At 55.6% G+C, this 13,661-nt stretch overlaps 4 protein-coding genes across 4 annotated transcripts; 2 read left to right on the top strand and 2 right to left on the bottom strand.

Annotated features, from left to right (window-relative positions):
* Positions 1-478: 478 nt before the first annotated feature.
* LTHEOB_3081 (Xylanase 3 protein) lies at positions 479-2,177 on the top strand (the record flags this gene model as incomplete). The annotated part of the gene is made up of 3 exons (XM_035511965.1): positions 479-938; positions 1,152-1,410; positions 1,532-2,177. 3 exons carry the CDS (start codon positions 479-481, stop codon positions 2,175-2,177), a joined length of 1,365 nt encoding a protein of 454 aa, XP_035362974.1.
* A 1,432-nt stretch (positions 2,178-3,609) lies between these two features.
* Positions 3,610-6,928, bottom strand: LTHEOB_3080 (Cytochrome p450; the record flags this gene model as incomplete). Its single annotated transcript, XM_035511964.1, has 3 exons — positions 3,610-6,704; positions 6,757-6,821; positions 6,873-6,928. 3 exons carry the CDS (start codon positions 6,926-6,928, stop codon positions 3,610-3,612), a joined length of 3,216 nt encoding a protein of 1,071 aa, XP_035362973.1.
* A 1,051-nt stretch (positions 6,929-7,979) lies between these two features.
* On the bottom strand, positions 7,980-9,888 carry LTHEOB_3079 (Tubulin-specific chaperone e; the record flags this gene model as incomplete). Its single annotated transcript, XM_035511962.1, has 3 exons — positions 7,980-8,543; positions 8,599-9,662; positions 9,717-9,888. 3 exons carry the CDS (start codon positions 9,886-9,888, stop codon positions 7,980-7,982), a joined length of 1,800 nt encoding a protein of 599 aa, XP_035362972.1.
* A 206-nt stretch (positions 9,889-10,094) lies between these two features.
* Positions 10,095-11,671, top strand: LTHEOB_3078 (Vacuolar ATP synthase subunit h; the record flags this gene model as incomplete). Its single annotated transcript, XM_035511961.1, has 3 exons — positions 10,095-10,395; positions 10,472-11,006; positions 11,062-11,671. The coding sequence occupies 3 exons, from the start codon at positions 10,095-10,097 to the stop codon at positions 11,669-11,671; spliced, it is 1,446 nt and encodes a 481-aa protein (XP_035362971.1).
* Between the last annotated feature and the right edge of the window lie 1,990 nt (positions 11,672-13,661).

Genomic DNA, 13,661 nt, shown 5'->3' with positions numbered 1-13,661 from the left:
GTCTAGAACGGGCACGCGATCGCCAGGTACGGGCGGTTGCAATGGGGGCGCAGGGTGCAATACGAGCCCAAGGCAGCGCTTTTGCTGTCTCGCCATCCTGTCAACTCAAACGCCTGTCCTTCTTTTACCCCATCGTCGCGCCAGCTCGAGCGCGCCACGCGGAAGATGTACCCGCACCGTCTGAGCGTCGCCGTCGTTATAACCGCCTGACAGCGCTGTCTGGGATTCCTGGATACTTTCTGGTCTTTGCTACGCTCACATTTCGCCATACGGTTCTCCGCACGCGGCAGCCTCGGCTCACCAACGTTGGAAGGTTTTGCTTCTTCCTGGTTTTTCTTTAATCTTTTTTCTGCCTTTTACGCTTTTTGGCTTTCGTCTATTCTTGCAATTTCTTGAACATTTCCGCATCTCTGGGACAGCACGTAATCGGTGGAGCAAGAGGTCAAACCACACATCAACACCGCTTCCCGCTCGTGCCATGTGGATCTCCCGGCCATTCCCCACACCCCGCTCCTCTCTCCACCTCCTGTCTCTTCTCCTCCTCTCTGCACGCATCCTCGGCGTGGCCCGCGCCGACGATGACGATGACGACGACGACGACCAGCCGGTCCTCAAGGACAACTCGGCCAACTGCACGTGCTACACGCTCGACTCGAACACGGAGAGCGACATGTCGGACAGCGCGCCGTACTACTTCACGTACCACCGGTTCTGGGACTTCCGGGCGCTGGCGACGTCGGCGGACCAGTACGCCGGCGGCGCTCCCGACCCGGTGACGGACGACGAGGACGAAGGGATGGAGACGGTGACGGATGCGGACGCGGCGTACCTCAACGGCTCGGCGTGGAACCGGGATTGGGGCATCCAGAACTGGGGTAAGGAGGCGACGGACGATTTCCCCGTGCGCATGCAGAACAGTCCGCGGAATGTGTACATCTGTAAGCTCTCTCTCTCTCTCTCCTTTTTTGTTTTCTTTTTAGTATCATTATTGCTCTCCTCTCGTATTTTCTTCTCTCTTTTTTTGCTTGGGCCACTAGCTTCATCCCCTAACCACGTTCGGTATCCTTTCTTTTGCGTCCTTTCTCGTTCGGGAAGGAAGATGAGTAGGTCTTTGCATAAGGGCTGACACCGGACGCTACCACACGAAACAGCGCAAACCAACGGCAGCGACACGGGCAACGATGACATCGAGTACCCGACGTACCTGTCGCTGCGCACCGTGCGGCTCGACGACTTCCAGTCGGCGGCCGAGGTGGAGAACCTGCAGAAGAACCTGATGCACGCGTCGCTGCGCATGCGGGCCCGCGTCGTCGGCGATCCGGGCGCCGTGGCCGGCTTCTTCACCTTCTACGACGACGACAACGAGAGCGACATCGAGATCCTGACCGACGATCCCGAAGCCGTGATTCGGTGAGTACGAGAAAAATGATCTACCCTCATCCCATATTTATCATCCCCCCTACCCCTTTGCCCCCCTCACCTCACCTCACCCCTTCGAATTACGAACCCTAACCAACGTCTCTCTCCTTAGCTACACGAACCAGCCCGCCGTCGGCAGCGACGGCAACGAGGTGCCGCAGGCGTCGCTGAAGGTGGCGCAGCTGCCGTCGTGGCGCGACTGGCAGGAGCACCGCATCGACTGGCTGCCCCACCGCTCCAACTGGTACCTCGACGGCGCGCTGCGCGCCACCAACACGTACAGCGTGCCCCGCCGCCCCTCGTACCTCGTGCTCAACATGTGGTCCGACGGCGGCGAGTGGAGCGGCGACATGGACGTCGGTGGCAGCGCGGAGCTGCAGATTCAGTGGATCGAGATGGTGTTTAATACGAGTGGGCCGGTTGAGGGGCCGGATGGGGGTGATGAGAAGAGGAGGAAAGTGAAGAGGGGTGTGGGGGAGGAGGCGGACGGGGCGCTCTTCGGCGGCGGTGATGGCGGGTTAGGGAGTTGGTTGTGGAGGAGTATGGGGGCCGGTGGCGTGGCGAGGGAGGCCAGTGTCTTGGGGAAGAGGAAGGAGAAGCGATGCGACGTCGTCTGCAGGGTCGACGGCGTCAATGTGACCGGCTTCCCAGAGATCGCACACGTATCCGGCGCACCGGCCGGATTGGCGCCAGCGGTGACGGGTTGGGTGTTGGTGTTGGTTATTGGGCTGATCACGGCGGTTACGGGGATTTATTGAGGCCTGAGCCGCGGCGATATATTTTTTAGTGTCTCCTTTTCTGATCTGCATAGCGATTGTGTTTAACGGCTTGGAGAGAGATGCATGGTACGTGCTTTGTATGAACAGTCTATTAAAAAAAATAAGTCCGGCCGTTCCTTGCTCGAGCGCTTGCTTCGAAATCCTTCGAAACTTTAAATTCCGTAGTTACTCAGTTCATCAACCGGTCCCGTCAGCCGCTTTTCACCGGCGAAGCCGAGACCTGTTGCTGGTCCTTTCCCGATGATCCCAACACTCGAGAATAATTCCTTTTCCGGTCGATCCGGGCTTCGTTATCCGAATTTATTAGATCCATTCTCCCGGAGTCATTCAATCGTCCTTTAACCCTTTCCCCACTTCCCCACTATTTCGCCTCAGTGAAGCTCGACGTCGTCAAGAGTTCCTTCATATTGATGTTGGAACCGATCTTCCGTCGGCCTTAGCTCTGGATATTTGCTGGCCTACGCGCTGGAAGAGATCTCAATCTTTGGTTGTGAATAATGAAACACTGCATGGCAGCCTTGGGCAGATCTCACGGCGACGGACGTCGGCTAGGGGGCTCAGCCCTATGGCCCTTGGGCTTGGATTGCGATGGAGACGTACATTAATGGTTCCGAGGAGCCCGGTGCCGCGGACTTCAAAATGACCAATGCTCCGTGCACAGGAGCTGCGGTACATCCCGTTGTGCTGTGGCTATGTTGTTTGAGATGCAATGCCCTTCATGAAATACTCATAACTGTCAATGATCTGCAATTGTTTGACATCTACACGGAAGCCTCCGGAAACCTATCTATTCGAATGCATAACTTGATACACGGCAACACTGACGAAAAGGAGTCACCTATTTCTTTCATGTAGTCAAATATGCACACGCATCAGATAGTGTCCCAAGTTAGTAAGCTTCTTAGTCAGGTATTCGCTTGCAAAATGTAGATGGCGACCATTTTGTACCGGCTCATCCTTCTGAAGATGCTGGCGTGACTTATCGGACTGCATCATTCAGTTCTATCGACTTCACCCTCCTGGCATAGTCCCCACGTCTGTTCTTCACAGTCGCATGTTGATCCGACAAACTAGCCCATCTGGTTAAAGAAACAGAGGAAGACACATATTCATCAAGCGAAGCACAAGAGGCAATTGCGATGATCGAAGCAAGTCTTAAAAAGTGTTTTTTAAAAATAATGATGTCTAAACCCACATAAAAGAGCGAAAATCATGATCGCTATAATCTAGTCGTGAAAAGAATGTCCTCTTCCTCCAACAAAGTAGGAACAGAGAGAGTGACAATAGGCCATCCGGAAAAAGGTGAAAGGAAAAAAGAAATAAAAAAAGGAAGACGGATGGAAACCACCAACACATCATCAACGAGAGCTTGTCCCTCTCACTCCCTGCCCTTCTCTACCATCGACTTCCTCTAAGCAAACACATCCGTCGCAAACCGATCGTTGCGGATAGTCTCGAACCACTTCTCCACCTTCTCCATATTCGTATCCTTGCCGAGCTCCTGCTGCCTCTCGAGCGCCATCTCGCAGCACACCTTGCTAACAGCCTGGCCAACAGCGCTGCTGCCGCAAACAAAAACCTTCGCGCCGCCTTCGAACAGCTCGACGACATCCTTGCGGTCCATCCACATGCGCTCCTGGACGTGTCCACAGCCCTCGCTCTGGTCCTTTGCGCGGCTGTACGCGCGGCGCACCTGCACAACGCCCCTGCTCTCCCACTCGTCGAAGAGCTCCTTGTACAGGTCGTCCTTGCCGGGAGCGCGGCAGCCGTAAAAGAGCAGCGCGGGCGCCAGCTTGCGTCCGGCCGCGATCTGCGCCGCGCGCTCCTGGACGAAGCCGCGGAAGGGCGCCAGCCCGGAGCCGGCGGCGACCATGATGAGCGGCGTGGCCTCCGGGTCGGCGGGCAGGCGGAAGGCCTGTGCTGACGGGCGGATGCTGACGTGCAGGGCGTCGCCGGCCTCGAGGTGAGCGAGGTACGAGGAGGCGACGCCGACGTGGTGGCGCTTGTCGGGCGCCGCGAGCGACGGCTGGTCGAGAACGGCGTAGGTCAACGTGACGCGAGACGGGTTCCAGAGCGGCGACGAGGAGATGGAGTATTGGCGAACGCGCATCGGCGGCTGGAGCTGGAGGAAGGCGGGAAGTGGGAGGGTGATGGAGGGGAAGCGCTCAAGAATGTCAAGGACGGACAGGCGCTTGCCCGTGACTTCAGCATCAAAGTCCTCGCCAGCAAGCTTGGTGAGTGCGGCAATGGTTTCCTCATCCTTGGTCGCGCCAATGAGGGTGGTGACGGTACGTTTGCTGGCAGGTTGTGCGAGCTCGACGTATGCGCCGAAAAGATCGGCCGCCGACACAGGCATGTCAGTAGGCAAGGTTGTGGGACCGGCGGCCGAGATGGTGACCATGCTGTCCCAAGCAAGACCGAAATAACGCATCGCACGAGCAACGTTCTCCTTGGGGTTGAGCGGCAGGACGGCGAGGTAATCGCCAACCGAGTAAGTCATGTCTGAGGGGAGCTCGATTTCGATATGGCGCTTCTCGGGTACGTCAGGGTGGGAAAGGAGCTTGGTCTCAACCACGCGTGCCTCCTTGACTTCCTGCTTCAGAAGAGATGCACGGGGAGCAGAGACTTGAACCTCAAGCTGTTCGAACAGCGGAGCGTCAGCGTTTCCGGCTGCGTTGAACTTCTCCTTCATCGCCGGCCAGAACTGTTCATCTTCCCACTTCTCGAAGTCAGAAAAGATGTCGCCAGCGCCAGCATCAGCCGTGCCGAACGGAGCGACGCGCTTCGCACCGCGCTCCTCAAGGACTCTATCCACAAGGGTGGGGATGCGGTGGAAAGTAGCAGCCCAATCGTGGTGACCACATCCGAAGACGGTGTAGTTCACACCCTCGAGCTCATTGCCCTTCAGACCCTCCATCCAGGCAACAAAGTGCGCCGCATTGTCAGCTGGTTGGCCCTCGTACGACGCCGTCACGATCGCGACTGGCTGGTCCTTGGGCAGATTCTCCTTGGCGGAATCCAATGAGTCGACAGTCGCGACGCGGAAGCCACGCGAGGCAGCATCGCTGGCAAGTCTGCGAGCAAGCGCCTCACAGGTGCCCGTGTTGGAGCCATAGTAGATGGAGAAGGGAATGCCGTCCTTGGCCTCGGTCTTGTTGGGCTTGGCGGCTTCGGAAGTGGCATGCTCTCCGGTGGAGCCGGAAGCCAGCTGGTGCTCAAGAGTGGTAGGGTTACGGCCATTGCGCAGGATGGCGCGCATGCGGAAGTCCTTGGGCTTGATCGTGAGAGACTGCTTGAAGCTGAGCGTGTAGGATGGGTCCTCGGCAACGAAGTTGAAATTCTGGAGCAGAATGGCTACAACCAAGACTGCCTCCTGCCAGGCGAAAGGCCTGCCAATACAAGCACGCATGCCGTTACCGAAAGGTTTCCAGCAGTTGGGGAACTCCTTCTGGATCCTGTTGAAATTGTCGTCCAGCATCCTGTCCGGGTTCCACTGCTCCGCATCCTCGCCCCAGACCTTGGGGTCGCGGTGGAGGGTGTGAAGCAAGAGATTGACTGGCTCATCAGCTGGGATGCGGTACTTGCCACCGATAACTTCGTCCTTCTCTGGTGACACGGTAATCATAGGTGCTGTGGGGTTCAGACGCAGGGCCTCACGAAGGACGGCGTTGATGTAGGGTAGCTTGGAGATGTGCTCAACAGTAATGGCACCTTGGCCAATGACGCTGTCGACCTCCTGCTGGGCCTTGGCATAAGACGCGGGGTTCTTGAGGAGGTAGTAGAAGGCAAAGGAGAGCATTCCAGAGGTGGTCTCGTGGCCAGCAATAAGGAAGGTGATCATGTTGTCGATGATGCTTCCATCGCTGAGGCCTTCTCCAGTCTTGGGATCGCGGCCATCAAGCATGTAGTTCAACAGATCCTTCTTCTCAGTCGGGTTCTTTCTCCGTGCATCGATGACTTCCTGACCAGTCTTTTGGAGAATGGAGATGTCGGCGTCGTACTTGTACTGAGCGGCACGGTAGAAAGATTGGGCAATAGCTGGTCTTCTTGACCTGTTGCCAGACTCGATGAGGAAGTCCACCATGGCTTGGACGAAGGGGTGCATCTCTGAAGAATAGAAAGAGTTGAAGCGGTAGTCCATGGCACACAAGGCCAGGGTATCCAGGGTCAGCCTTGTGAAGTCCTCGGTGACCTCGATCAGGTGGTTGGGTCCGTGCCTCGCGAACTTCATGACCAGCTGGCTTGCGATGTCGTGCATCTCGTCGAACATTCCGCGGATCGAGAGCGGGCCAAAAGCCGGGATGAGAATGCGGTGAGCAATGCCCCAATTCCTCTCCTGCGGGCCGTAGGCGGTGAAAAGGCCATCGTGAATGCCGTTGCGGACCTGCTCCAGGCCTGCTGCCACCTTCTTCATGAATCGTTTCTCATCACAGACCTCGTTGACCAATGCTTGGCTGCTCACGACAATGCGTGGTTGGCCAGCAAGGACGTATCTGAAGATGGAGCCTGGAGTCTACGTTAGCCCTGAGTCATCGGATTCGAAGAGTGTTCTACGAACCGTAAGTCTCGGCCATGTGAATGATGGAGCCAAGAGGGTAGGCAGCATCGAAATCATTCATGTTGCTACGGCATTCGTCAGTTTCTCGTCAACAGACAGCGGTTGGCGGTACTGACCCAATGATAGGCAGCCCCGGCACTTGGGGAATGGGAACCTCGTTGGACTCGGCCATGTTGCCTGATGTGTTGGTGTTTTTGGAAAGAGAGGAGTTCTCTACTAGAGTAAAGTAAGAAAGCATTTTGTCGGGCAGCTAACGTAGGGTTATATAAAGGGAGGCGAATAGATTAGGGAGCCGGAGAGATAGAGGTGCAGATACACGAACGCCACGAAGTCAGGAACAAACACGGGGTGGATGATACGACCGTCGGCCGGGTGCGCGGATTTTGAGAAGCTCGGCTGGGGCGCGCTTGCGCAGGGAGAAGCAGCAAATGGCAGGCGTACCTCGAGCCTCTTGCACGGTTGCTACGGCCGCTAAGACGTGCTAAAGGGTTACGGCCGCGGCGTGGACTCGAAACAGCGGGAGCACGGACGTAAGATGCAATGGGATCCACACGAACTCGTGGGCGAATGTGTCGTCAACGCGCTGCCCAGGAGCAAGGCGGAGGTGGAAGGGCTGAGACAGCCGCATCGCAGCTGAGCTTATGCTGCAGGCGGTCGTACCAATCGGAGCCAGGGCGCCGTAGAGGCAGGCGCTCCTCAGCACCGCTTCACGCTTGCACCATGGTATTACAAGAGTTTCGTCGATCAAGTACCCACAACAAAGCTTCGGTCGAGCTGCAGAAAGCGGCAGAGCTGCGAAGAGCCGAGGCTGAACGACAATCATGCTCGCCGCTCTTCTGCACGCTCTTTCGTCCGTAAATGACTGAGCGGGACGTGCGGTCGACATGTCGTGGCCGTCGTGCGTAATATTTGGCCCAAGATCCATTGGCTCGGGGGCCATGACATAGGGGCAGACACATGTCGGCATGCCGTGACGACGAAACAAAAATTGCGTTCGGCGTGCCGATGACGAGTGGGCGCAGCGGTGGCTGCCAATGAACGCTGCGTCAATCTGTATAAGCGTCTTTGTCATCCCTGGCTTCGGCCGACCTCCGGTACGCTTGCCGCTTCGGGTGCGAGTTGCGACCGGTAGGGCTGCGCGCCACTCCCGCTGCTTGACCTCAGTGTTCAACATTACCCCGTCTCCGCCTGCCAAAATATCGCTAAACAGCACGATTCCCACTTCAAACTTCGACCCGCACTCGCGCCTCCATTCCCTCGACCCACGTCCCCACCATTTTCGTCCCCGCAACCCATTCGACCTCTCGAACCACCGTCCCTTCTCCCGCCTTTCCCTCGTCCTCGTCGCTCGAGTCCCATTCTTCCACTTCCACTGCGCCCTCCTCGCCCGCCGGCACCCAGTCTCCCGTCTCCCAGAAGAGTCGCAGATCCAATGGGGGCAACTCGAGGCGTTTGCCGACTACTCCAAGCATGCTGTACACGGTGAAGCTGCGAGGCAGCTCAACGCTAAACTCCTCGACTGCTTTCCCGTCGGATTCGAGCTTCGCCTTCAATGATTCTCCGGGATAGAAGGTAAAATTGATCAGTCGCGCGGCGAGAGAATTGGGTTTTACCGCATTGGCGTCCAAACGGACAATCGTGGGCTCGCCATATTCGGCGCAAAGCTCAGAATATCGTCGGTGTGTAGCAATAACCCTGGATTCCTGGCCCTCAGGTGCGTTGCCCAGCTCAGCAGCAATTTGGGAAAGGTAGTATGTCTCGGCGTTGAGACGCTCCTTTGCAGATATCTAGCGGCAGCTGTCAGCCATCATGTCTGAGAATGATTCGGAGGGAGGAAGCTACCGTGCTGAAGTTCATGATTTTGAGACCGCCCAGACGCGCAATAGTCAGCATGTAGCCATCATCCGCCGTCAAAGGCTTGCCGTCAACGGCATGTAGACCGTGGTAAAGAGGATTGTTGGAGATTCGAAGGGACGTGAGCCCCGGGAAGACGGAATAGAGGCCGTCGATGAAACCCCAACTATCGATGGAGTTATGCGCAAGATCAACCTCTGAGACGCTGCTTGAGAAGACCAGTGCTTCATCGTCCGCTGGATTGGGGCTGAGAATCCCGGTAATCAAGTTGTTCTTCAATCTGAAGGATCGAAGATTCGGCAGCTTTGTCAAACACCGAAGATCATCCAATGAAGTGAAGTAATTCTTCTCCAGGATGAGCTCAGTTATAGTTGATGGCAGAGACGCCTGTCCAAGCTTGTCGAAGGCGTTGTTGGTGAGGGTTAACGAAGTCAAGCTAGGGAATGCGGAGCATATGCTAGCCACGTCTTTCCAGCTAAGCAGGGTATCCTCGAGACTCAGGGTCGAGACTTTAGCGAAAGCGGACGATAAACAACCGTCGAGTTGGATGTCTCTCAGTCGGTTGCCATCTACCCTCAGCCGCTTCAAGTTCTCGAGCTGGATGCATATCGACGCAACTTCCCTCCATTCCTCGAATAGGTTCCGGCTGAGGTCGAGTTCCTGGATCTTGGGAGACGCATCCTTGACGTCCGTGAGCTTGTCAACGGTGATCTCGGCAGCTTCTCCCAAAAGCTTGGAGAACGGCCTCTCCATGCACATGTTGTCGAGTAGCACGATGCGAAGTTCCTTCAGGTTCGCAAGCTTCTTCCGGATCTTGTCGAAGCCGACCTCTTCAGCCTCCTTGCCGCTAATCATGATGACCTTGCCCGATGAGTTCACCGGGACATTTTCGGGTGCCTTCCCGATTACAATAATGTCAATGTTGGAGACGCTCGGGTCTTCGACGGGCTCGGAGGCGTATTTCTGCTTCAGGGCTTCGACGTAGGACAGCGGCGGATCAGACGGACGATTGGGGCGCACAAAGGAGCCAGCAGTCGGGTGTTTTCTCTGGCCTGCCTGATGAAAAGGCTGTCAGACTGGCTTATGCAAGCGTGAGGAAGCCATACATTCAAAGTACCTCACGCCAGCATGGGAACCATCGTGCTTCCCACGCGTCGGGTCGTCCCATTCGACACCCAGCCATTCGCCCTTGGTGCCTTGCACCTGGCCGACATAGCGCACGGTGCAGAGATCGCCATTGAAGGACAGTCGCTTGCCAGGGTGGAAAGCAGCAGCCATGGCGGATATTCGAAAGCGTGGTGTGGTGTTGTGGAGAGGAGGGGTGATTTGTGGCCGGGGCGCGGGAGCTCTTGCAGGGATTCGTCATTGTGCACGAGCGCGTGGGAGCTCCGGCGGGCAACTGCACGCCAACCCAAGCTGCCCATCACCAACTGCCATCCTCGTCCACCACCACCTCCGCCCCGCACCTCACCACGGCCGCCGCCATGTCGCTCGATCCGCCAACCTACATCCTCTCGCTGCAGAACAACATCCGCACTCGTCCCATCTCGTGGGAGGGCGCCGTGCGCGCCAAGACCATCACCGACCAGGACCTGAAGAAGATCAAGTCGATTGACAAGGTCCGGAAAGAGCAGCGCAAGCAGGCCATCGAACAAGACTCTCAGAGCTTTGTTTCCTTGCTGCTCGGTGCCGGCGATGCCCAGGACATCTTCCAGGCCGCGCAGAAGGGCAAGCGTCAGGACATCATCCAGTACATGCTGGTGCTCGCCGGCGACCTTGTAGAGGGTGCGCCGCTTCCCGAGCCCTCGTGCCGGCTTTCGGACCGTGTTTGGTTGCTCGGATGCTGATATGCTGCCTTTAGACATCCCGTCCTTCCTCACCGCCTTGACGCAGCACCCTCAGCCCTTCGCACCTTTCCTGCCGCTACTGAAGCAGTCCACCAACCCCGAAGACCCTATCCCGCTCCTCGCATCGGCAGTCCTCACCGCTTTGATATCCGAGTCCCTGGTCTCGAATCCCAAGCAGTCTGCACAGGTCGAGGAAGCTCTGCCGCAGCTTTACACCTACCTTGCAACCTTGGCCAAGAGCTCCGATGCCGGTCTCCAAGATATTGCGGTGCAGGAGTACTCGGCGCTGCTGAGAACCTCCAAGGCGAGATCGCTGTTCTGGAAGCAAAGGAAGGAGACACTGAACCCGCTGGTTGAGATCCTCAAAACGGCAGCAGGCAACGTGAAGGACACTGACTCCACTTTGTATGGGAGCACAAGTGCCAGCATCCGCAGCAACGTAGACGTTGGTCTGGCTGGAGGCGTCGGTCTGCAGCTCCTGTACCACGTTCTTCTTGTGATATGGCAGCTGAGCTTTGAAGCCAAGCTTGTGGCTGATGGCCTAGACGAGTAAGTTGCTCTTCTGCCATTACTATGATGCTGTATACTTATGGATCATCTGTAGGGAGCACGACCTTGTCACTCTGTACGCTCAGCTCCTGCGTGCATCGCCCAAGGAGAAGACTACCCGCCTCCTTCTTTCCACGCTCCGCAACCTCTTCAGCGCCCGCCCCGACTCGCTGCTACCCGCAGCGACGCTGGCCAAGCTCCCCCAGCACCTCCAGACGCTGCAGTCGCGGCACCTGACGGATGAAGATCTGCTGGAGGACCTGAACGCGCTCAAGGACATGCTCGAGGAGTACACCAAGACGCAGACGACGTTCGACCAGTACGCGGCCGAGGTGCACGCGGGCCACCTGCGGTGGTCGCCGCCGCACCGCAACCCGACGTTCTGGCGCGAGAACGCGCGGCGCATCGTCGAGGAGGGCAACGCCGACCTGCCGCGCAAGCTGGCCGAGATCCTGGCCAAGCCGTGGGACCAGGACAAGCAGGTCCTCGCCATCGGCTGCAACGACGTGGCCTGCCTGATCCGCGAGGTGCCCGAGAAGCGCCCCACGCTCGAGAAGATCGGCCTCAAGGCCCGCGTCATGGAGCTCATGGCCGACAAGGATGAGACGGTCAGGTGGGAGAGTCTGAGGGCCGTCGGCGAGTGGTTGAGGTACAGCTTTGACTAAGGCGTCCCGCCGCGCGGCTGCCTGCATGTAGAAGAGCATTCTGGCTCGTCGGACTTACGTGGTTGTGTGCAAGGGTCCATGGCCAGAGCCACTGCAGCGGGGCTGTAGGGATAGCATGTGATATGTAAAGAGAGGGTCTGTTACGAATCAAATCATCTTTCTGTTCTCGTTTCCTGGCTTTTTGGATTATTACTGCCTCATGTTAGATGGGTCGGGATGCTGTTTATTGTGTAGCAAAAAATCCAATGCATCTAGAAGATGAGCCGCGGTGTTGCCATCAGCGAGAATGATGTGTTGAGTCGAAGATATGAATCTTCATGCCACGCTGGGTTGAGAGTTGATGAAGGTTTAATGAGTACAGTCACTGAACTCTTTTCAAAAGCTGGCCACGATACCGGCACTGTTTCAGATATGACTACAGGATTGTAGCCTTTTTTTTCAGTCTGGTTTGTTCAAAAGGCTTCTACATGTCCTTCGTGCGGTGGTACCTGGATTGGTTGTGTTTTCTTTGCTGGTTGCTGTAGTAGCTTGTGGAGACAACGTATGCGTTATGAGCCCTGAAGCGTACATGACAGTGGGAAAGAGTACCTCTTCCTCATGAAGGTTCTCAGTATAACCAGCGTCGGCATATTTCTCTTTTGTTTTTTCAACCCTTTCTACCACCTTAACAGGATATGTTAAGCTTAACATATCCTGCCCGTTCTCAAATATACGTTCCAACTTGTGAAACACAAACACAAGTAAAGTGTATGAACCTTTTAGGTCAAAATGGACAATTTTGCCGTGACATTTGTCTCTCTTATTCGTATCGCACTTTTGCTTCTCTCTCTTTCTAACTGCACGCCTGCTACGCCACGCGTGAGTGTTTTCCCAATCAAACACAGACCGGAACCTCTCCATCCATCATCAATGGTCACGGGAAAATCCACCTTCCACGTACTTAATAGAACTCGATTAGCCATATAGGTACCACTCCTGCCACGCCTCAATGTAAAAATGATACTTTCGGTTCGGAACCTGACCTACTGCAGGCCGGGGCAATGATAACCGTCGGGAGAGATCTCAAGAGTTCTCAATCTATAAGAGACATGAGCACGCATGAAGTCAGTCAATAAGTTCTAGGTACGATGGCAGGGATAAGGACATAGCCACTCGCACTGAATCCACAACTTATAGATGATGCAATCAATCCTGTGCGAGGCTTAAACCAAGGATATAATGTACGTTAATCCATTACACGCGGACTGCTTTCAAGGACAATGGTCGTATTAGAGAGACATTCACGGGGAAAATAACCTTCAGCAGTAATAATCATTACGTAGACTCCGATATCACCGGCGCGCCGAAGGTCTTATAAGATATATTTCGATAGTAAGAATCCCTCGCTTGATCGAAAAAGTACTCCAGCATGTCTTGTATATATTAGCTATCGAATGGAAATGTTGCTTCCCACGGTTTATGTGCCTTTCCCCGCAAAATCTTAGGTTTGTAGCTTAAAATAATCCGTAATGTGAACCTGCATTCCGTGGCACCCACACTTCTACATCACTTCTTCTACATAGTTCCCAGGGGCAAGACTATGCCTTGCCTCATTGTTCACCCTTTCTTAGAAGTAAGAAGCATCCTGTAGGGTCTACCCGAGCACGTTAATCCAAAATCTTTACCCTCCTCAGGGTGTGCAACGAGCTACTCTGTATTTCTTGAGGCAAATTTTCGAACAATAGTGTAGAGTGAAAGATGGGAGAATTGGCATGGACTTTGACATCTTATGGAAGTAGAGTAGCATATCTCCGCAAGAGAACCCCGAAGCAAACCGAGTCAAAGGTGATCGTAGAATAGTAGCTGTCTCGAACCACCCATACATATCCGGATTGTCATTTCCGCAGTGGATTGTAGGAAACTTGCCCTTCCTCATCCAGTGGACCATATAGACCTCTCCGCACAGGTAGTTGAGGCAAATGTCTAAGTGTAGACGTAAGTGTTGAAACTG

This window comes from Lasiodiplodia theobromae (assembly GCF_012971845.1).
Source record: "Lasiodiplodia theobromae strain AM2As chromosome Unknown scaffold_8, whole genome shotgun sequence".
NCBI classification, from domain to species: Eukaryota; Fungi; Ascomycota; class Dothideomycetes; order Botryosphaeriales; family Botryosphaeriaceae; genus Lasiodiplodia; species Lasiodiplodia theobromae.
Note: the sequence above shows the minus strand (reverse complement) of the source record. Positions and strands in the feature narration are given on the sequence as shown.